The 25,055-nt window shown below is 33.6% G+C and overlaps 1 protein-coding gene and 1 long non-coding RNA gene across 2 annotated transcripts in view; one reads left to right on the top strand and one right to left on the bottom strand.

Annotated features, from left to right (window-relative positions):
* LOC140446944 (uncharacterized) overlaps positions 1-25,055 on the bottom strand; it is a 157,238-nt gene that overhangs the window by 26,738 nt on the left and 105,445 nt on the right. The gene's annotated exons all lie outside the window — the stretch shown is intronic.
* Positions 9,929-12,371, top strand: LOC140446943 (uncharacterized). The gene has a single exon (XM_072539539.1). The coding sequence runs from the start codon at positions 10,007-10,009 to the stop codon at positions 12,290-12,292; it is 2,286 nt and encodes a 761-aa protein (XP_072395640.1). The 5' UTR covers positions 9,929-10,006; the 3' UTR covers positions 12,293-12,371.

Here is a 25,055-nt window from a genome sequence, read left to right as displayed (position 1 = left end):
ATTATTTGTTTCAGTTTCGTTTCTTTATTGCTTCTTAGGTTTTTCAGTGTTCTGTAAAATAATTTTACGTTTCCTGTGCTGTTTTCTTCCATTTTTTCCCCGAATTTTTCCCAACTTTTCTTTTTCTCTTTCTTAACTATCTCTTTAACTTTTGTTCTTTGTCTCTTATAATTTTCATATTTTTGTTGTGTTTTGTCTTGGATGTATTCTCTCCATAATTTTTTCTTTTCTTTTATTTCTCTTTTTACTTCATCGTTCCACCAAGATGTTCGTTTCTCTCTGTTGTTATTTCTTGTGGTTCCACATATTGATTTAGCTGTTTTTATCATCGCATTTTTAAATTTTCCCCATTCTTCTTCTATTGTTTCTGTTATTTCATGTTCATTATCCATCTCTTTCTCTAGTCCTTCTGAGTATCTTATTCGCGTTGTTTCTTCCCTTAGTTTATAAATTTTTATTATTTCTTTGTGTTTTCTGTTTATGGTCTAATTTCTTTTTATTTCTTTTCTTTTGCTTTTGAATGTGGTTTCTAGTAGATAGTGGTTACTACCAATTTCATAACTCCTTTTTACCCTTACATCTCTTATCCAGTTCTTCTCTGTTTTTTGCACTATAATATAGTCTATAATTGATTGTTCGTCTCTTGATTTGACTTCTCTTGTGATCTTGTGTATCCTTTTATGTTGGAAGTGTGTGTTCATAATCACCAGGTTATTGTCTAGACAGAATTCAAGTAGTAATTTTCCATTTTTGTTTAGTTTGTCCTCCCCATAAGGTCCGATGACATTGATCCATTTTTCTGTTTCTTTCCCCACTCTACTGTTCATGTCTCCTGTGATCACAATTTTCTCTGTACAATCATTTATCACTTCTTGTAATTTGTCCCAGAATTCATTCTTTTCGTTTTTTGTTGCGTCTTCATCTGGTCCATAACATATGATTAGGTTTGAAAATAAGAGAATGGCTTGAAAAAACACAGACAGAAAAAATGGAGCGGGATTGTTAAGAAGGGAACATAAGACAAAGGGACTGATTCTCACAAGAAATTAGATCCAGCAAGCTTTTGCGACGTAATCTTACAGCAAGGTGTACATGACCAGCAGAATTTGTGAAATGAAAACACTTTTCTATAAAAAGATACCCTACTGGAAGTTTTCATTGAAAGTATAGCATTATTACCATTTTTACCTTAAAACACTTTTTATTAAATTTGTTATAAATAATAATAATTAAAAAAAAATTAACACGTCACGTGGATAAGATTTTGTGACTTATGTGCTTATTATAAACGGATCAATTTTATTACAAATGAAAATAAATATTTGTTGTAAGTTTATCAAAAAGTATACTTATTATATAAACAAAGCATAAAAATCAATAATTTAATTTATATTTAAATATTATACTAAAAATATAAGATGTTTGGTATATATTTACAATACTAACTGTTAAAAAAGGTTCATAAATAAGAATTTAATTTTAATTTGTACACAGAATAAAATCCTACACATGAAATGAAGTAAGTTATAAATGTTAACAATTTTTTTAAAATTACGTTTATTTACAATCTACATCATTACAGCGTATTAAGTAAATGTATTACTGGTATTGGGCATGAAGGAGAGACATCCAATGATGTCTCTCCTTATATTTTTGTTTAGTTTTATAGTAGGTCTTGGAGTTAGGTTTTATCTAGTCTTCTTGTGACAGGACCATTGTTTGAATAATTCCCTTACTAGCTCATTTTCATTGTGGATGATATGTTTATTTTGTGACTCCGTGGCGCGATTGACTTCTTCTCTGATAAAAAGAATATTTAAGTCGTAGTGAAGTGTTTGATAAAAATCTAGCTTAGTTCCCAGTCTGTTAGTAATTATTTTCATAAAGAGCTTATATAAATAAGATAACAAGGTGATAGGTCTGTAGTTTTCAATTTCTGTTACATCTCTCTTTTTTATGCAATATTATTATAATGCCACTTGTTGGAGAGAAAAAATTTATTACCAAATTTTCTACATATAAGAGAGGCATAGTTGAGCACCTAATTGCTTCAAAATATTTAATAAGGACCACTGAGGCAATAAGACACTCAAGACGTATTTTTCCTTTGATTTATTTATAAGTTAACTTAAGGACTGATTCTACATTGATATTTATCGCAATTCTGATAATACTAAAAAGAGTTATACAAATATCATTAGCTTTACAGTACTAGGAGGCAGTAACAAAGATACAGAGTATTAAGAGAAGCAAAACTGTTAACGGTTTAACACAAAACACCGGTTACCGTTAGCGCATCTGTGACTCACGCACTTTTCGACAACACACTCAGTCCTTACTTGCCGAGATGCAAATTCGCACTGTCCTGGCCTAAGTCCTAAAACGCGGGGTGAAGAGAGATTATAAGGGAGAGGGTCGCAAACACATTAACACGAGGACTGACTATCTGAGCGCACAAGTTGATAAAATAACTATATTACGATTATAATATTATAAATAGGTTGTTTTTACAACACCACTATTCCATTTTCTGATGTAATTCCTTTAAAGCGGCAGACATTATAAAGAGTTTTTAAAGCTTTTATGACGCATTCGCCTCCTTGTTTTATTACTTTACGTACAAAGCCATCTTCTCTATGTGTTTTGTTGTTCTTCATTCTTCGGACTCGAGATCGTCATATTAGAAGGAATTGCGCAGCCTTCGGCAAGTTAACGCAAATTTTCAAATCGTCTGATATACGAATATGTCTCAAAAGAAAAACCTTTAACTATGACAAGGAGAACCGTGAAAAAGATCCGTGTAGCTCAAAGGGCGATGGAGCGTGCTATGTTGGCCGTTTCAATACGAGGCAAGATCCCAAATCGCCAGCTACGACGAAGATTAGTAGTGGCTGATGATGTAGCGAGAATAGCAACACTGAAGTAAAACTGAACAGCTCACGTGGCTCGAATAACAGATAAAAAAAAACGGATGTGGCAGTCCAGTGGGACTGCCGGTGGAAGTTACACTTGTATACACGCATTCGCCGTTACAAATTTATTTGGGAGTCAATCTGCACAATCATTACATATGTAATGCTATAGGTAAGACATAGCAGAAAGAGAAACAGAATTAATAACAACTTACTAACAATTAATAAACAACTTTTGACCTATAATAGGAGTATAGTAAATGAAGGATTTAATCAATATTTTGATGAAAATGTATATTTTTACACATACTCTGCAGTAAAATTCATTGTTGATTTTGTTATTAATATAATAATACAATACAAATTAAAATGCAATATTCATAAGTATTTAAAAATGACAATAATATACATAACTTTTCTACTTACGCATATATGTTTAATTTGTAATAATATTAATAAAAAAGTCCTCCCCATCTGGGAATCGAACCTCGGTCTCCCGCGTGACAGGTAGGGATACTGACTACTATACTACCGAGGACATGACACAAACGTATTTCAAAATTGACAGTTCTGGGTCATACAGTGATTTATTGAGATTATTATTTTGAAATACAAAAGACTAATATAATTATGAACATTTAATAAATAATACAAAACATATGACACAAATAATAATATTAATAAATATTTTATTATAAATATAATATTATATGTATATATATCTTTATATAATATATATAATATTAAATTATTTATACAAAAGGAACATTTTTATATTCGAGAAAGGAAGAGAAAGAAAATATATCTTCTGTCTCTCTCTTACTCATTATCTTACATATGTAATGATTTCACAGATTCACTCCCATACAAATTTCCAACGTGGAGTGCGCGTATAGAAGTATAACTTCAAAAATTAACAAAACGAATACTGAAATGGAGACCAAGAAATAATGCCTACCGAAGCAGAGGTCGTCCACCAACACGTTAAACTGATGATCTAAAACGTTCCCATCCTCGCATGGAAGAAGAATGTAAGAAACAGTCACATTCACATGCATCCTTCTTTCATCGGCTAGTTGAATAAAACAATACCATACCCTGTCTATTCACCAAAACAGCAGATCAACAGCTCCTTTTACCGCTGTCTTTGTTGTGGTTTGCCTATTTTTGTAAATATGTTATAAATATTATTTATTATTATAAACTCCAAAAGTACGTACATAGTAAAGTATCATACTACTATTACAGCCTAAAGAAAATGTCTCTGTCAAACAGGTAGATGAGCAAACCTGTGTTGTACCTCCATCGAAAAAGAAAAAGAAAATATTTTCACTTAAACTAAAAGTTTTTAGAAAGAGCCAGAGAAATCCATATACCTCAAAAAGGGGTAAAGCTGCTGTTGCTGGTTAAAAAGGCCAGGCTTATCAGTCTTATTAAGGAAAACTAAAGCCTGCAAAATCTGTTTGCTATACAGAATTTTTGTTTTGAAAAGTATCGTTTCAAATGTAGTGAACAATTTACTATTGATAATCGAGAGGCCACGTTCTCGTCATTCTATAAGCTTGATATTACTGCAAAAAATGCATTATTGTTCAATTCTTTTAAAATTGCTTCTACTCAGAAGAAAAGAAAAGTTGCAACAAAACATAAGGATTGTTTTTTCAAGTATTTCATTACCCTTGAAAGTAAGCAAGACATTGTTTGCAAGATTGCGTTTGCTTCACTTTTTATAATTAGCAAAAAGAAAGGAAATTCTGATTCCAATCCGGACAGAATCCCATTATTCCCGCACATCAAATAATTTTAAGCAGTACCTGTCTCCACTATTTTCAGTATTCAAGATTATTCCTCTTATTATTTAATATTATTACTCTTAGTATTCAAGATGTATAAATTGTATCTTGAAAAGTGTATTGCTGATAATATCCCAGATGATTTTCGTGTTATGGAATGTACTTACCGTGAAAAGTGTTTAAAACTGAATACAACCTTTTATTTGGTCACCGTAAAAGTGGCAGCTGCAGTACATGTGATTCTAATATAGCAGATCAAGAACATATTAATAACTGCCATGCAGTATTTCATTTAATAAAATCTGATAGGTAAAAGGCTAAAACTTCGGATGATGACCTTTCTTACTATTAACTAGCAGTAGCCCATGCCGCCTCCTCGTCTCAGTACATCTAAGACGTTTTATTTGCGACAAATGTAGCTGTACAACTTTGGTCTCATATAGTGACTAAAAAGGTTGACAAATCTGTCTTTTGTACATAGACAGATGACCAGGCTTCTAGGGATAGCAGGAAAATATAACTGTTTATAAACAGCTCTAGACTTTGAAGACTCTCTAGGAAACAAAGAGCACCTAGTTATATGGTCAGTTTCGTGTGCTAACAAAAAATAAATTTCCTTCTAGTTTTCCTTTGCTAGTACCTAATACAAAAGGGCGATCTAAAATATTTTACCATAAATTTCCATACTTACCTAGTTTGTGATAGAAACTTTGGCCGCATTTAAAAAAAAACACCAAAACATTTACTCTCCTGAAGAGTATTGTCAGATTATAAACAAATCAGGAAGGAAAAAAATAGTTCTTGACATGACAAATAATTTTAGGTAAACTGATATCCTGATGAACAATTTAAAATTATATAATAGAAAAAGAGACTTAATAAAATAATATTTTATTGTAGACTAATTTTGTCACTTTTAAATACATTTCTTGTCTAATAGAATGTTGTGTCAATTTTTATACCTCAAACATCATTTTAATCGTTTAAATAATGTATACTATTAATTATTAACCCATTGACTGCAATAGGAGTCAAGGTAAGGCTCACAGTTAAACGTCTGCAAATGCCGTGTGAGCTTTATGTGATACACACGAGTTTGTATGATCAGGCCAGATGAGCCACGATTTAGGTCACAAGTTTGATAGATCAGCCAAGTGAGACACCGGTGGTTTACGTTAACACTATTTTTGCACGAGAATGAAATACAGTTGCCTCACGATGTATATTACCGGTCTTAGCGTGTAAATATTTTTGATCTGGCAACACCAACATTGGTTACAAATTAGTGGATTCAGTTGTTAGTTGCAACTTGTAGATGCATGTAGTGTACTACTGTTTCTGCGCGTGTTTCTTCTTAAATTTGTTTTAAAAACGTTTTTACTCTGAAAATGGATAGCGAAATCAAGAAGGTAGTCGCATTGGCTTTACAGAATGATGGAAATGATAAGAACTGGAGTAATAGTGAAGATGATCCTTTTAACAATGATTCTTTTGATGATCCGATGTATGAGCCCATTGTACATGGGTCTGTAGGTCTGGTTTTAATTTTTGTTCCAATAAAACAAAATGTATACTATTTTTAAAAGTTGAGGATAAATCAAACCTCACTCTTGGGAATCAAAATGTTTCCTATACAAACGAAATAAAATTCCTAGGAATGATATTTGATCAACAGTTAAATTGAAAAAATCATATTCAGCAGTTAGTTCTTTCATGTCAAAATGGCCTTAATTTGTTAAAGTACCTAGGTCACACAACTTGGGGTGCTGATGGTAAAACACTGCTCATGTTATATAGATCCTTAATTCGTTCCAAGATGGATTACGGATGTGTTATGTACATTTATGTACACATATAGTGTTTTTTAATACTCTAAAAAATCAATTACCAACTTTTTCTATAATTGCCTGAAAAGAAAAATAATATGTAAAATCATGGCCTAATGAAAAATTAATTATTTCAAGCCCTGCAGTCAATGGGTTAATGGAAAAAGGAGATGTGTACAAAATAAATATTTTTTAAAATAATAAATACCCATAGACATATACCCATAGTAATAAAAATAGACTGATTACTGCAATACAGTGGCGTTTCCCCTAATGCGACACAGAAAACTGACGTAAAGCAGTCCCTGCATTTCTGTCTAATGGGCCGGATTTATCAACCACGTTACCTTCTCATTGGTTATTTCGGTCACGTGGTCGATAAACCTGGCAAATTAGAAAGAGATGCATGGGCTGCTTTGTGTCAGTTTTCTCTGTCTCACTGGGAAAACGGGCTGATATTGCAAGGACCATACTTTGTATTATAATGTCTATGCACATACCATCACATTTCAATGTGGTTCAAGGAGAAACTCAAAAAAGCAACAGTAATAATATTAGCTAGAAATCAATCATATGTGTATTTAAACAAAATAGTAATATAAAAATAAAAATATTTTATTCCATATTCAGAACGCTACATGATCCAGATAAGTGCGCATTCTCTAGACATAAATATAATTCAGGTTTATGCTCCGTTTATGATCTGAGAGTATTGATGAAGAAGTTGAAGAGTTTTACGAACAATTAGACGAAATCATAAAAAACCTAAAGAAACAAGACATAATCATGGTAATGGGGGATTTTAACTCCAAAGTAGGAAAAGGCGAAGTCAGTGAAGTAGTTGACAAGTATGGGTTGGGAACAAGAAATGAGCGAGGTGATCGACTATTACAGTTTTGCCAGGAGAAAAACTTAATTATCACTAATACTTGGTTTAAGTTACCATTAAGAAGATTGTACACTTGGAGATCACCACAGGACAGGACTGGGTACATGGTTAGAAATCAGAGAGACTTTATAACGATTCCGTAACGCTTCCGTAACGCAATATTATCAGCCAAAACATGTCCTGGAGCTGATATAAACTCTGATCATAATCCTCTTGTAGCCCAATTACGAATCAGACTAAAAACCTTAATCCAGAAACAAAACAACAAAGGATTAGATATGGATCAACTTAGAAATCCCGAGACAAAAGTCAAGCTTACAAATAGCATTAATAGTAATGTTGCTTTAACAACCAATAGTGATGATATTGAAAGAGACTGGATCAATTTAAGGGACGCTATATGCAACGGTGCGAAAAAAGTCATTGGTGACTAGGAGCGGAAGAAGAAGAACGAATAGATGACACATGAAGTATTACACCTTATGGACAGAAGAAGGGGAAAATAAGAATAATCCCGAACAATATAAAGAACTGGATCGAACTGTCAGCAGAAAGATAAAAGAATCCAAAGAGAAATGGTTACAAGAAAAATGTCAAGAGATAGAAGAGCTAGAACGAAGACACGATAGTTTTAATATGCATAAAAAAAATCAAGGAGTTTACTTATACTTACAAGAAAAAACAGGTTGGTAGGTTAATAGACAAGAACAACAAACTTATTGTAGATAAAGGAAAACAGTTACAGACTTGGGCAAATTACAGAAAAGATTTTTTTACGGATTATCGTCATATTTCTACGAACACTCTTGATCTGAATGGACCAAAAATATTGAAAAGTGAGGTGATAAAAGCTATAGATCAAACGAAAGATGGGAAACCAAAAAGATGCGATGAAATACCAGTCGAAATTTTAAAAGTTTTTAACAAGAACAACCTGAATATAGTATTAGAACTGTTTAATAAGATATACGATACTGGTCAAATTCCATCGGACTGGTTGAAATCTACATTTGTGCCCCTTCCCAAGAAATCCAATTCTAAGACGTGTAGTGAATATCGCCTTATAAGTTTAATGAGTCACACCCTTAAAGTATTCTTGCGTATTATCCATTCCAGAATACGAGCAAAATTAGAACACAGCATAAGTAAAACACAGTTCGGTTTAAGATGCGGTTTCGGAACTCGAGAGCCGCTCTTTGAAATACAAGTTTTGATTAAAAAATGTCTGGATTAACAGAAAGATGTTTACGCCTGTTTTATCGACTATGAGAAATCATTCGATACTATCAAACATGACAAACTCATAGAACTATTACATCTTACAGGACTTGACACTAAGGACATCCAGATTATAAAAAATCTATATTGGAATCAAACAGCCCACATGAAGAATGGACATATTTATGGTGAGTGAAAACGTAACCACTTTGAGAGGGGTTAGACAGGGCTGTATTCTTTTGCCACTGCTTTTTAACCTGTACACGGAATAAATATTTCTAGAGGCACTGGAAGAGTACAACGAGGGCATCAAGATTAATAGCGTACCAATAAGTAATTTTCGATATGCAGATGATACTGTTATACTGGCCGATAACATCGAAGATTTACAGATGATGCTAAATAGAGTAAATACAACTGGCAACCAATTTGAACTGAAGATCAATAGAAAGAAAACTAAATTTATGGTTATTAGTAAAAAGAACATTCAACATATCGACCTGAATATTGAAGCCGAATGTATTGAAAGAGTACACCGATTTAAATATCTGGGATATACAGTAAATGATAAGTGGGACCCAGACGTAGAGATTAAGATCCGAATTGAAATAGCAAGATCCAAATTCATCAAAATGAGAAAGCTCTTAAGCAACCGCCACCTAAGCGTTAACCTCCGATGGCGCGCCACGAAATGCTACGTACTCTCTACGCTACTTTACGGAGTTGAAGGGTGGACGTTAACAGCAGCAACTATAAAGAAGTTAGCGGCTTTAGAAATGTGGCTGTATCGACGCATACTAAGAATACCTTGGACAGACAGAGTGACGAACACAGAGGTATTAAGACGAATGGGTGAAGAGGTGGAATTGTTAACAACTGTTAAAAGGAGGAATGCGTCATACCTGGGCCATGTGTTCCGTAATGATAAGTACAGTCTGCTACAGCGTATCGTGGAAGGCAAGATTGAAGGTAGAAGAGGTTTGGGCAAAAAGAAGAAATCCTGGCTGAGAAACCTGAGAGAATGGTTTCAAATACCAGAAGCTGTGAACATAATACATGCGGTACAAAACAGAGAAACCTATCGTTTGATGGTCGCCAACCTTCGGTAGAAGACGGCACATAAAGAAGAAGAAGTAATATAAAAACTTTAAGAGTTTATATCCTTTACGATGACGAAATATTCTTCTGTTTGTCCTCATTGTTTTGAATTATTAAAGAAGAAGACTTGTAATGAAATAACACTGACAGTGACATAGTGTTAGTTAATCTTAAGTGTCAGTTACTTGTTATCTAGTTTTGACAGTTACTGAAGTTGAAGTTCGTTTTTTTATCTTATTTAAATTTATAACCAAATTTCACTATTTTGCCATGACTTTGGATAAAAAGAGAGTTATATCCGTTAGTAACTACGTATTCACTGGAAATGTCTTAGGAAAAGGGAATTTTGCTCGAGTAGAAGAAGGTGTTCATACCAAACTTAATGTAAAGGTAGCCATTAAAATCATAGACATTAATAACATTAAAGAAGAATATGTTCTAAAAAACCTTTATCGGGAAGCAAAAATAATAGCAAAATTAAATCATCCGTGTATAGTTAGTGTTTTTGAAACAATGCAGAGATCCGATAATGTTTATTATTTAGTTACTGAACTGGCAAATGGTGGAGATTTGTGCGCATTTGTTAAAAGGCAACCAAATGGAAAACTTGGAGAAAAACAAACAAAAGCATATGCAAGGCAATTTTCGTCCGCTTTGAGTCACATGCATAACCTAAAAGTAGTTCATCGCGATTTAAAAATGGAGAATGTGATGTTGAATAGTTCACAGACTCAAATTAAAATCGTTGATTTTGGCTTAAGTAATTTCTGGAATATTGACAATCCTCTTAGAACACATTGTGGATCTCCCGAATATGCTGCACCAGAGTTATTTGTTACTGGTAAAAGATATGGGACAGAAGTAGATCTCTGGAGCTTTGGAATTATACTGTACGGCATGTTAGTAGGTCAACTTCCTTTCGTTACCTGTCGATCTACACAACTTTCTTCACAAGAAAAACGAAAACAACTGATTACTCAAATTAATAAGGGTTTAAATAGTACTCACCGCAAGTCGTTAGCTACATTTAGTACTGACTTTAGAAGTTTAATAAGTCAGTTATTGGTGGCAGATTTTTCTAAAAGAATGACAACAAAGGAATTAATCGTTCATCCGTGGATAACAGATAAAGGAACAAAGATTATTTGCACCAATCCAATACAAGAACTAGATACATATGAAAAGAGTAAGATATTGGGTAAAATTAGCACTGCTTTACAACTACAACCAAAAGTCGTCAGCAAAGCCATTTCCCATGAAACGCTTGGGAAGATAGGCGGTATGTACAATATTCTTAAACGACATTGTCAATTAAGACATCTTCAAGGTGATGGTACGTCAAAAACAATGCAATCTTTAACTATACTGGAACTAGCAAACTTAGCTAAGACATTAGAAAAAGATAAAGCCACTTTAAGTAACAAGAATACAATTTTTAACTTCATTAAAAAACCACAATCCGCTCAACCCCAAATAATTAAAGCAGAATGTTTACCCAAAATTTCAGTTGGCGATGGTGAACGTATTAAACAAACTTCAAGCTGTACATCTAAATCACCCGACCAGTTAAAACTTACGATGGAAAAGAAAATACAAACAAAGATACGGCCCAATACAGTGCAAGAAATGATAAATCCGAGAAGAATAAGTACATCCGTTGATGATAATAGCAGAACTCAACCAGTTTCCCATCAAAGAAGCGCTCCAATTGATTACAGAAGTATTCAATGTCCCAGCTTAAGAAGAAAAGTATATTCAGCAACTATCACAAACAGGATTTATTCCCAAATTAAGAATTCTGATACAAAGTCGACACCGTCTGCCAAACTATATGAGAAAAAAGATAGTTCTGTGACATCAGCAAAAGATCACAATTTTGATTCCTCCTTAAAAAATTATATTCAAAAGGACTCAGTTGTTAGAGAAAAGATTAAAAAACATCTGCCGTTTTTATTGGATAAAACTAAAGACAGCAAAACTAAAAACGGTTCGCATTCTCCAAAGTCCAAAGATAAAAAATTATATTCGAAAATGGAAAACAAACGAACTGATGACTTGAAAACTGTCAAAAAGCAGATAATAAATATTTCAAAGTCTATTATTAAACCTTCTACAGCTAAAAAACTGGTTTCTGCTTGTTTAAGCAGAGAGTCATGTTTACGGCCAGACTCAAGTCCTGCAAACATACGATCAAAATCACAACAAACATCAAAACGACGTCCAGTTTCCAGACCTTTACATCAAATCCTTGAAAAATCGCTTCAAAATAATGCAATTTTATCTAAAACCGTAGATTTGAAACAAATGAAAACTCAACAGTATCCAAAAAGTGCCAGTTCAGCTTCTAAAGAACGAAATACCATAAGTAAAATAATAAAAGATTTTAATGATCCAAATATGGCAAGTACAGCATATGGCGATTATGATATTCGAGCAACCTCTTCAGGACATCGAAGAAAGTTACCCATTTATGATCCAATAGCGAGATCAATAGCTGATTATATTTCAAATAATATTCCAGGTAGGATGTACCAGTATCCTTCGGTTAAAAAATAAACTATTGTATTCTAAAAAGGTTCTGAACCTATTGTACTCTGTTGATGTAAGACTTACTTTAAAATACGGGAACACTAAATAAATTGGTATAGATAATGTTCTGATTTATTTGTTTGTTAATTTTTATGTCCTCCTCCACAGTCCGTTATTCTACGTAAGATTATGGTGACGGCATGGTCTTTGATTAACTGTAATTAACCATTAAAATCTATTTTGAGCTTTGTAAGATGCTTTCGGAAGGAATAGTCCTGTGAATTTTTTAATTTGATTAGACCACTGTAGATGAGATCTGTCTATTGATTTTTTTCTTCTATAATAGAAGCTACAGTTAGAATTCAGTGCAGGTAATACAAGTAATGTATTTCTTACAAAGGAACGGCCAACTACGTTGCCGGTTTGCCCCGATCAACGCAGCAGGACCGGTTAAGAGTCATAGTACTAGAATATACGCGCACAAAACAATTGCCTTCCTGATCTTTGGTCCCAGGCTGTAATAATTCCCATCATCAAGCCCAACAAACCCACTTCTTACCGCCCCATCTCGCTAACCTGTAATATGTGTAAAATCCTGGAAAAAATTTTAAACCTTCGTCTAGTATGGCACCTGGAAAATAGTAATCTCCTTTCCCCTTATCAAAGTGGCTTTCGAAGAGGTAGATCGACGTCAGATAACCATGTTGCTTTACAAACCTCAATTAATGAAGCTTTTGCAAACAACCAAAAACTGATTGCTATTTTTTTTTGACATAAGCCAAGCTTTTGAGAGAACTTGGAGACACTGCATTTTGAAAAATCTAAGCGATAACGGGATTCAAGGTAACATACTAGCATTTGTAAATAATTTTTTAAATAATCAATCAATAGAAATTAGAATAAATGGCCTTAAAAGCTCAACAAGAATATTATATAATGGAATCCCTCAAGGTTCCATCATAAGTCCAACATTATTCTTAATAGCTATCAATAGTGTTATTCATGAAATTAGAGCACCAATTAAAGCCAGTCTTTATGCTGACGACATTGTCGTTTATACTAAATCAAACAATATAAAATCGGCAACTAAAATTTTACAAAATTTTTTAACTCGGATTGAAAATTGGACGTTAAAAACTGGGTTTAACTTAGAAAAAACACACTACATAATTTTTAATAAAAACAGATCTCGGTATTCAACTTACTCAACTTTAAATAATTTAGCATTAAAACAATCAGAACAAGTTAATTTTCTAGGTTTAACTTTTACCAGAACCTCAAATTGGAACTTGCATATTAATAATCTTCAACATTCCTGCCAATCTAGCTTAAATATAATCAAAATTATGTCTAATAAAGTTTGGGGCGCAGATACTAAAATATTAATAAACTTATATAAATCACTCATTAGGAGTTAACTAGATTTTGGTTGCATTTGTTATAACTCTGCAAGAAAAACTACCTTAAAAAAGATTAACGGTATTCAATCTGCAGCTTTGAGATTAGCACTTGGTGCATTTAGAACTAGTCCCACTAGTAGTTTACAAGTTCTAGCTAAAGAGCCACCTCTAAACATAAGGCGACAACAATTATCACTAAACTATATTGCCAAAATTTCAATTCAAAAACAACATCCTCTTTTCTCTCAAATTTTCCACCCTGGCATCCTCTCTTTTAAAAAGGCAACAAACTGTATTCCTCTAATAGAAAGAATAAAAGTCACAAATTTTAACATGGATCAACTTAGTCTATTGCTATATACAAATGCAATCTCTCCTCCATGGACAACCCGCCTACTTACCATTGACCTAACACTAAGAAAGTATCCCAAATCATATACAAACTTCTCGATAATTAAACATCTTTTTGCAGAAATCATATCAAATTACCCCAACTACTTACAAATCTTTACCGACGCCTCTAAAACCCAAGATGGACATGCTGCTGTCTACTATTCTGATGAAGAAAACTCCTACAGCATACACTTACCTACAAATTGTAGTATACTCACAGGTGAAACCACAGCTATATTAAAAGCCTTAACTTTTTTCAAAACGAGTAACAATATGAAGTGCGTCATTATTACAGATTCACTTAATGCGTTATTGAAATTAAAGCAAATTTATACAACAAATCCCATTATACAAGCAATAAAAAATGAATTAGAAACACTTTATTCCATGGGAAAGGACATAGCTTTCATTTGGGTACCATCGCATACTGGAATCTGGGGAAATGAAAAAGCAGATAAACGAGCAACTACAAGCCGTATCAACTTAGAAGATACTACAAAAATGACAAGATATCCTTATTGTGACATGAAACATCTGATTAAAGATCATTGCAGTAACATTTGGCAAAATTGCTGGGAAAATTCAGTAACCAAATTAAACCCAATATGCCCAAAGGTGAACAGCTCTTTGAATAACCCCACAAGTAGACGAGATCAAGTAATTATAAACCGTTTAAGAATTGGTCATACTGCTGTCACATACAAATTTTTAATCACTAAAGATCCACCGCCAATTTGCAATAACTGCTCCACTTCATTGACAGTGAAACACTTCCCACTTGACTGCCCATGTTTCCAAAATCAAAGAAGAATGCATGGAATTCCAGACGACCTTAAATTTATCTTGACAGATAAAAATTTAAATGTATTAAGTTATTTAAAAGATATAAAATTGTATAATACTATTTAATGTAAAGCAAAGATGTCTCTTTGTCGATTTATGTACTGGCTATTAGACCAAAAACTTGTCGGCAAAAACTATGAAAGCTCATTTCTATTTCACTTTTGCAAGCGGATGAAAGTACTTACATCATGGAGCCGTTGCCAGTATCTGTCGTGGATTTTAAACAAGGTATGACTCTTAGTAAGCAAGTAAAACGTGTGGTGCTAAATGTATTGAACTATCATCTGAACTGAAAAATGGTCACAGCTTGACTATTACTGTCGAAGAAATTTCGAAAATGTGTGGTATGAGTGTTCGCAAAATTTACGACATTTGTGAAGAGGCCCAGCAAGGCGAACTGAAACCAGTATAAAAAGGAAGAAAAACAGTTTCCAGTAAAATTCAATTGAGAACACTTACTATGAGGAAGTGAAATCTTGAATAAGGACAATTGTTTTTAAAACATACCACCAACCATCGACTGCATAACGAACAGAATAAAGGATGATGAGGGCCTACCAGCTTCTTCAAAAACCACATTTTGTAGGTTATTGAATGACATGGGTTTTGAATATGGTAGAATAGGTCGAGGTTAGATAATGATGGAAAGGAAAGATATCATATCCTGAAGACACAAGTACCTAGACAAATAAAAACATCGAACATAATGTAAACCTTGTTTAAACCAATGAGTCTTGGACTAACAACGATGCTTCAGTCAAAAATGCATGGAGGGACACAACGATCAAGAATTCACAAGATGCCTTCATAAAAGTGCCCTCTACTGAATCAAAGCTCCAACCCAAAGAGGTCCTCGGTTTATTTTTCTTCATGCTGGAAGCGAAACTGGCATGAGCGGAATTAACTTTCTTGGCGAAGAAGGGAACCGCTGACTGACCACGATGAAATGGAATCTATATGAAGAATGGTTTGAGAAGACGTTAATTCCAAACTTGCCGAAAGACAAAGAAAAGGTTGTCGTTTTGGATAACGCTTACCACTCCAGCAAATTTGATTTCCCGAAATGATTGTAGAACAAAAGGCAAATCAAGGATTCGCTAATCGAAAAGAACATTTTCTTCGAGAAAGATTACCTAAAATGTAAATTACTGGATACTGCAGCTGCATTTAGAGAGAAGTACAAAATTGAAACAATTGCGGAAAAATATGGCCTTAAGATTTTAAGACTGCTTTCCTACCATTGTGATGATGTAGAGTCAAGTAAAAATATATGTGGTTTCAGACAACGTCGATTTTAAAGAAAAAACGGTACAAGCTTACCAACGAGTATCTAAAGAGCAGTGGCATAATTATGTGAACCACGTTAAGAAAGTAGAAGAAAAAATGTTTGCGGTGGGAAATTTGTAGGAAGATATTGAACTGTTAATAATTAATATAGGAGATGATTTAGAGGATGAAGACGATTTAGATATGAATTGCAATTAGTATTAGTTAACGAGCAATATCGCAGATTTATTGCTTATTTGTTTTTCAGTACTGTACATACAGTACGTTTCAGTGATGATCTTATGATCTTCTTGTGTATTTTATGTATATATATATATATATGTATATATATATATATATATATATATATATATATATATATATATATATATATACACCGGGTGGTGAATCGCCAAACGGGTCATAGAAAACTCAATGGGAAATTCTAAATTGTTAAATTCCTGCCTCAATAATTATTTTACATCAAAAGTTATAAGAATTTTTTTTATAGAGGAGTGAAATCTACATTAAAAACAAGTGTTAAAATTGTTCTAAGAATTAGGCATACTCCGAAATTTTGCAAAAATATGATATATTTTATTATTATATATTTAAGGTCATCCCTTAAAATCAGGCCACAGGCGGTACAAGAATGTGTATGACATGATGCGTTTGATCATATTGATGTTTCTGATATTTGACAATATTTGAATTTTGAATTGTCAATATTTTTATTTTATGATTAAATTATAAACAACAAATTTTTGCAAATAGTACCACTACTAGTTAACAATAAATAGTATTTTGTAAGCAATAAATATTATTGTTTAAAAAGCAATAAAGTTGATGAAATGTACTCAGTTCACGTAAAATCGTGATAATGTTATATTCAGCCAATAGTGCGAGCACTGCCGGATATTTATTTATTGTAAGATATTATAATACACTCCAATTTAATTTCAGGTTATACAACAATTCAAAGAATTTCAATATAGTTTTACTGTGATCCTTCCTAAAAATAATTTATGATAATTTCTAAACATAAAACTATAACAAATGTTTAAACAATAAGCCATTTTGTACTAAGCAGTATCCCAATCGATTGTACAATTCTCGTCTAACATTAGCCAGAACAAAGATAAAAATAATCGTTTGAAGCTAGATCTCCCGATCTCGGGTGCCACTTAATGTTACAGCCAGGTCCAATCAAACAGTTATTAAAGCTGTTTTTAAGGAATTCCTTAACCACCCAGTTATTGTGCGCAGGGCATCCATCCATTTGAAACCAAATTTCTTCTTCATTTAGAGCTATTTCAGCAAGTCTGGGTAAAATCTCTTCTTGTAGCAAGTCTAAAAACTTTTTTGAATTTAAATTTTCCTCATAGAAAAATGGTCCAGTAATATTGTGTTCAAATATTCCCAACCAGACATTTATTTTTCGACGATATTGGGTATGGCTTTCAATAAGATCCTCATGTCTTTTCTGTCGACAAAATCCTATAATTTTGAACATTAGGTTAATTATTTAATGTAAATGTACATTCATCACTAAACAAAATGTTTTTTAATGTCTGCATTACCCCTCTCTAAAATTTCAGCTCCTTCTCTTAATTCATATTGAATTTTTTATGAACGGAAATTATTCATTTTTAAAATTTTTAAGACGGTGGAATTATGAATATTAAAAACTGGTCTGCAATGGTCCGAGAACTTATTTTAGGATTTTCTACAACTGCTGTTAATACATTTATTTAATTTTGATTTTCTAAATTTCTTGGTACCTCAGCAATATTGTTTCTACAGGTACAATTAGAAATCATGGTACCAGTATTTTCAAAATTTTGTAAAATCCGTTGAATTTTTGAATGACTTGGAATTGCTTTATTGCGATATCTTACGCTAAACAAGGAACTGACAATTCGCGCACTATTGCCTGACTAAAACATTTTTATTATTGCTACTTTCTTCTCAACTGAATACATTTTTAATCAACTTTATTGTTTTTTAAACAATAAATCACAAAATAAAAATTTTGGCAATTCAAATATTTTCAAATATCAGAAACATCAGTATGACCAAACGCAACATGTCATACACATTTTTGCACAGCGTGTGGCCTGACTTTAAGGGGTGGCCTGAAAAATGTATTATGTTCTTGCAAAATTTTGGAACACGTTTAATTAGTAGAACAATTTTAACATTGGTTTTCGATACATATTTCAGTCCTCTACAAATAGTTTTTCTTGACTTTTGGCGTAAAATAATTAGGGAAGCAGGAATTCAACAATTTAGAATTTTCCATTTCCTATGGTCTATTGACGATTCACCACCCTGTATATACAGAGTGGATTAAAAGTCTGAAAACGCCTAATTATCTCTTAAATAAAGGGTCCAAATTGTACAAGAACTAAGATACGCCTATTCTGTAATATAGAGATTTTAAATATGATGCTTGCAATGTTGCCAGGTTTAAGGTTTTTCTGATATCATTCGTCACTTTGGTTTTCTATATAAAATACTCTGTAGATTGTATTATTATTGGAATCCCTACTTCAATACGAGTTCAACAATATCTAACAATTGGTATTTTGTCTGGTCGTGAAGGTCTTAAATAAATAAAACTTCTTAGTGCCAAAGAGTTTTGAGGTAATTCAGTCAAGTTAAAGTTCTGTGATTTTGACAATAATTTTTAAAAGTAACAATAGCTTGACGTTTATTGAAAAGCTTTGTAAAATAAATTGTATTAATAACTAAAGCTAATAGTTATTTTATGTGTTACAATAAAGAAAGTTTTTAATAAAAAAGAGCGAATTATAAAGTACCTAACTTGTTCAATAATACTCTCCCAAACCATTTTTCTATCCATAAGACGACGGTACAAAAAATTGTAAAGCGCTTTGAGGAAACTGAACGAATAAAAGATGGCATTGCAACAGATAGATCATGAAATGTTATACATTACAATAAAACTTTAGATATTGTTCTGAAGCTATTTTCTTGTGACATTTTAAAGTATTTAAAAGGAATAAGCAACAATTAAAGGTTAAAGTAAATTTATTGACGTTTCAATTTCCACTTCGGAAATCGTTCTCAAAATACAAACATAAGTTTTAAGAAATGTTTGTATTTTACGAACGATTTCCGAAGTGGAAATTGAAACGTCAATAAATTTACTTTAACCTTTAATTGTGGCTTATTCCCATTTAAATTATAAAAACTTTAGATTGAATGCACAAAAAAGTGCATTCGACATCAGAGTTTCGACAAAATCCACATACATCCTTACGCAAAACTACACAAATACATGATGTAGGTCATTCTTCAGACTTACGTGTTTTACATAAAAATTAATTTAAACCTTACAAAATCCAGTTGTTGCAAGAATGATATGAAGTTGACTACGACTGAAGACTACATTTAAATAGTGTAATAATAATGACGAGAACTTCAGTAAAAATGTTTTTCCGACGAAGCAATATTTACACTCTGTGGGAATGTAAATCGGGCAAATTTAAAATATTTAAGTGAGGTAAATCCACAGTGGATACGTGAAAACAATACTCAATTTAGTTTAGTACTAGTCAGGTCTAAGTGTCTGAAGGGCTTACAATTGGGCCCTGCTCCTATCTACATTAACCATAACCATATCCATACGTTCAATAATATCGAAAATGCTGTGTAGTGCAATTTTGGGAGTCGCCTAGTTTGTTTTTGCTATCTTAATACCTATATTTGCTATATCCTATGTCGCAAATTAAGATTCGATCAGTTGTTTATTTTGTACTCAGCCAGAGGCCTCCTTTAAGTCAATAAATCAAAACTTGTCTTATAGTAAATTTATTTTTATGCATAGTGACCTATGATATCTGGTTTGTAACTCTACACTCATCAAGATTGAATATACTGTCTAGTGCTCGTTTTGTAGTCGCGTTGTTTGTTGTTCTATCTTCATATAATCGTTATCCCCTCCCCTTTCATTTGTATATCACATGTTAGAATAGTATCAGTTGTTTATTTTGTTTTCAGACAGAGGCCTTCTTAAAGTCAATAAATCAAAATTTTTTGACTTTAGTAGGTTTTTAGTAGATCTATTTTCATCCGTAGTGCCTATATATCGTATGTAATTATACGTTCATTAATAACCAAGATATTGTGCAGTGCCTTTTTGGTAGTCGCCTTGTTTGTTTTTATCTTAATATAATTTTATCCCCCCCTCTTTCATTTAATGTACCACATGCTGCAATAGAACCAATAACAACGGAGATCTAACGTAATGCCCCTTTGGCATTGCCGATACGTTTTTTTTTATCTCAATTGTACTAGCTACCTTTTTCTCTTTCCGACAAGACCTAACATGTCACGATCCGTAGAACAGTTCTCGAGCTGTGCCACTTTGCGAACAATTTACGTATTGATGACGGTCGCAAAAATCTGTCGCGTATTTAATGATTTGTTTCCCATTAAAAAAGTGTTCAACATCGCTAAAGAAGTTTTTACTTAAAAGTAGCCATCTTCTAATAAAAAACTCCATCCTCCGTTTACATATAACGCAACCACAAACACACAATACAACAATTACCATCCTCCAGGTCATAGTCTGGACCATTTTAGATCTGATATTCAAAAAACTTGCACATCAAGTGACATTCAAAACACTCACACGACATACAACACAAAAATTCCTAACTGCACATAACAAAGACACTACACACATTAAAATACACATCAAAACTCATCATCCATATTCACTCCATAAATCACAGAGTATTACAACCAACTAAAAATTTTCTTAGACACCTTAAACTTAGGCAACTCTTTAAAATATGACATCAAACAAATAAAACACTACACAAACAACTTTATGTAACAAAACCATCAAAGGATCTCAACTTAGAACTCATACAAATAGAGTAGTCGAGTTATTAATAGTCGAGTATTAATCTCCTGTTAAAGGAGATTAATAACCAGTCGGTATGCTTACGCTCATCCCAGTTGTTCCGAGTGTCCATTAATATAGACGGACGCCCGATTTAAACAACTGAGGAACTCAGGGAAGCAGTGGTGAGTATACGGAACTATTACGATTACTAGAACGGAGAGTTTCTTGTATCACTCAATGCAACACACTAATACGATACAAAATACACGATAAACCACATCTCTAACCAAATTCTGCAGTCAAACCCCACTAATCCTAATCGTTCCACATATGTTAGAAGACGAAAACAATTTCTTTGCAGTCTACGTGAACAAGTTGAATAAGACAGCCTACCTTTATACAAAGAACCCCATTAATACCAAACCTCTGCAGAAAAAACTTAAAGTTTTATCAGGAGCCAAATAACTAACCATCACAAACAAATCCAACCAAAAAACACCCATCCGACCTCGCAGTCCAGTCCCAGAAAACATCACATAAACAAATCTAAACGCACGCATTCCTTAATAATTCCGCAATTAACACAGGTTCAACCGATTATTTATTTAAAACTCAAAATCTACCCATCTATCAAAATTCAAGTCACTTACAGTCAACTCTCCTTACAAATCCGCCACACTTACAAACAAATCCAAAATCAACACATCACCCCTTATACCTTATATTCCATATTACAGTACATTAACATTACAGTTACACACAATACACAACATTGGACCTTTACCCCCAACCTTACAATCAAAAAACACAAAACGAAACACATACAACTCAATCTACACAACAATCAACTCAAACAATCGATCAAATCCATCTCCTACAACTATCACACACAGTGACAAAAAAACACAAGACAACTCAACAAGACAACAAAGCAAATACCTTATAGAACACATCCCACCAAACGATTGCCAACAAAACACTTCTCAACAATATTTTAAAATCAAAAGAACTTCTTCCCAATAACATAGCCCACTTAAAAGTCTATTCATTAGACATAACAGCATCCCTCTACACATAACCCTAAACCTTAACCCCTAAATATCCACGAATTCCAGACAAAACTAAGAAGCAATATCGTGATAATTACTATTGGCCCCAAATATTTTAATAACACAATATAATATAATAACACAAAAGTCACAACCAAAATCCAATCAAACCTCCATCTCGTCATGACAGGCGGTAACAAAAATTTTTCACAAAAAAACATTGAAGACGATTAGTCATAAGGCCACTTCCCTAACATTTAAATTGTCAGAATAATTGTCCGCTAAAATAACATCCCTATACACTTTGTCTAAGTTTTCGAGAACTCAGAACAGAAATTTTCAGAAGCACTGAAACACTGAAGATTATTCGTTGTGAGATCCCTGGATCGAATAACGTCATCACCCTGCGCTTAAAATATTGTTCTAGATGTTGCCAAAGCGAACGTCACAACACAAAATACAAACAAAGAGCCACTCTCTCTAAACTGCGGACAAAATCACAAATCATACAAATGGCAGATGCACCATCGGGTTCAAACTATTGCGGCACATACTCGGTATATTCACACAAATGTCCCGCCAGAAAAAGTGCTCCCACAACATAGAAACACACACATACACTCACCACCCTAGACAAATTTCCTCATACGAACTCACTTCCGACATAAAATCGATAATTAATCTCTTTCCTATGATCTTTTTCTACGTCTTACCTGAAAAAACTCCTACCAATATCTCTAAAGAGATCTTCCGAAATATGTACGGACACGCAATCGTAGTGTCAACCTTCAACTTTTCTATAAATCAAAGATTTATACAAACCAGATTTTAATCCCGTTACATCCCACCTAAGCTCTAGCTCCTATGCACCCACTAGCCATCTACAAAACTACATAACTCCTTCATAGTCGATTTAATTTACACAAGGACATGGGAAGACTGGTTTTCTGTGGTTTCCCAAACTCATTGCACAACGTTAAGCTCCATCAAACTCCCACCTCGACTCCTACGCCGGTCTTAAGTCATTAACAGAAAATCGTCCCAAACATACAGAAAAACTCCAAGAAGAGGAATGCTTGGAGCAAGTAGCCTAAAACAAGGCTTTACCATCCTTATCCTTCTTATTCTACTTCTTCTTCTTCTTCAGCTTTTTTATTTCCACGGGTCGCTGTTCCTTACTCTTCGTCGCCACTTATTTCTGTCTACCGGTTCTTCTTCACCTAAATCGTTCTCTCTCAAGTCCTCTACCACACAGTCCTTCCATATTCTCCTCGGTTTTTCTCTACATCTCCTTCCATAAACTTTTAGCAGCTTTATCTTTCATCCCGCATACTTTTCATCTCTACTTCTGACATGACAACAACCATTTTTCTTGAGTATTTTTTAAAACTGTAGTCACCTCTGCTCTTTCCCAAATTAAGTGTTTTCTGATCCTGTCGTTTCTAGTCTTACTCAACATCCTCCGTAGTATTTTTATTTCAGCTACCTCCATCTTATTTTCCTGAATCTTCTAAACCTACACCAACGTAGGTCTCACCACACTCTTTTATATCTTTCCTTTCAGCTATTCTCCGATTTTTATATCACAAAGTACCTCGCTCATTCGCTTCCAGTTAAACCAACCAGCCCGTAGTTCTCCCTCTTCAATGGCCCTTTTTAAACACCCCAACTTCCCCTCCAACATGTTTTTGCTCTCGTCTACTAACACGATATCATCAGCAAAGTGTATTGATCTAGCAGCTCTTTGTCCTACTTTTTCTGTCAGTACATCCATAACAACATTAAACAGGTAGGACTTAGTAAAGAGCCTTAATGTAAACCAACCGTGAATGGTAAAATTTCGGTCGTCAATTCGCAGAAGTCCTTACTTTGGTGTATGCTCCCTCATACATTTCCTTCATGAGCCTTATGTACTTCTCGGGAACCCATTTCCTGCCATACATCTCCATAGACCTTGTCTAAGAATTGTATCGTACGCCTTTCCAAGAACTATAAATACCAAATATAGCTCTCTTTTCTTCTCGCCGTATTTCTCTATCAACTGTCTCAAAGCAAACAAGGCATCTGTTGTCCTTTTTCCTGGCACCAACACAAACTGTTCTTCTCCTATGGATGTCTCTCTCCTTAACCTTTACTTTACAGTGTTCTTTCAGATTTTCATTGTATGCGACATTAACTGTATCCCCCTATAGTTCTTACAGTCCTAAAGGTTTCCTTTATCTTTTTACAATGATATCATCACACCCTCTCTCCATTTATTGTACATCCTTTCTTCTTCATATATCCTACTCATTATTTGCTACAAACTATCAACCACTTCCTCTCCAAGATCCACACTGCCTCCATTTTTCATCCTATTTAACCCCTCAACAACTTCATGTCTCTCTATCCCTGGTATTATATTCACATTTGGGAACCCACATCCTCCGTCTATTCTCCATTTTTCTTCATTTAGCAACTTTCTAAAGTACTCATTTGCTTTATTTCAATATCGTTAATGTGCTAATCGGTTCTTAACACTCTTCCATCTGCACTTTTAAACTGCCTCACGAGGGTCAAGTCCTTTGATGAGTGTGTCTCAAACTCTTCATACTGCTGTGCAGACTATCTTTCCTTAGTAGTAACTATAGCGCGCTTTGCTACCTGTATATATCCTTATCTTCCTGTCTTTTAGATCTGCCATACCCCTTTCTAGCTTCTTTCTTCTCTCTAACCTTCTATTACACTGTTTACCACCAAGTTTATTTGTCTCTAGGAGGCCCTTTACCAGATGTTTAATCTCGTATTTCCTCTTCCTCTCGCACCACAACTTTACCGTTCGCATCTTACCAGTCATTTACTTTTTTCCTCAATCTCTTCCAGCACTCTGCTCTTATCTTTTAACTCTTACCACTTCACTTTTTGGTATCCTACTTGCTTTCCTGTCCGCCTTAACTTTATCTCCGCATTCACTATCAACA

Source organism: Diabrotica undecimpunctata, chromosome 7, assembly GCF_040954645.1.
Source record: "Diabrotica undecimpunctata isolate CICGRU chromosome 7, icDiaUnde3, whole genome shotgun sequence".
Classification (NCBI taxonomy): Eukaryota; Metazoa; Arthropoda; class Insecta; order Coleoptera; family Chrysomelidae; genus Diabrotica; species Diabrotica undecimpunctata.
The sequence above is the reverse complement of the archived record's forward strand: the minus strand, read 5'-3'. Positions and strand labels throughout refer to the sequence as shown.

Bases quoted from the DNA above. Each gene is read 5' to 3' on its own strand.
- LOC140446943 (XM_072539539.1), top strand. From the start codon at position 10,007: ATGACTTTGGATAAAAAGAGAGTTATATCCGTTAGTAACTACGTATTC.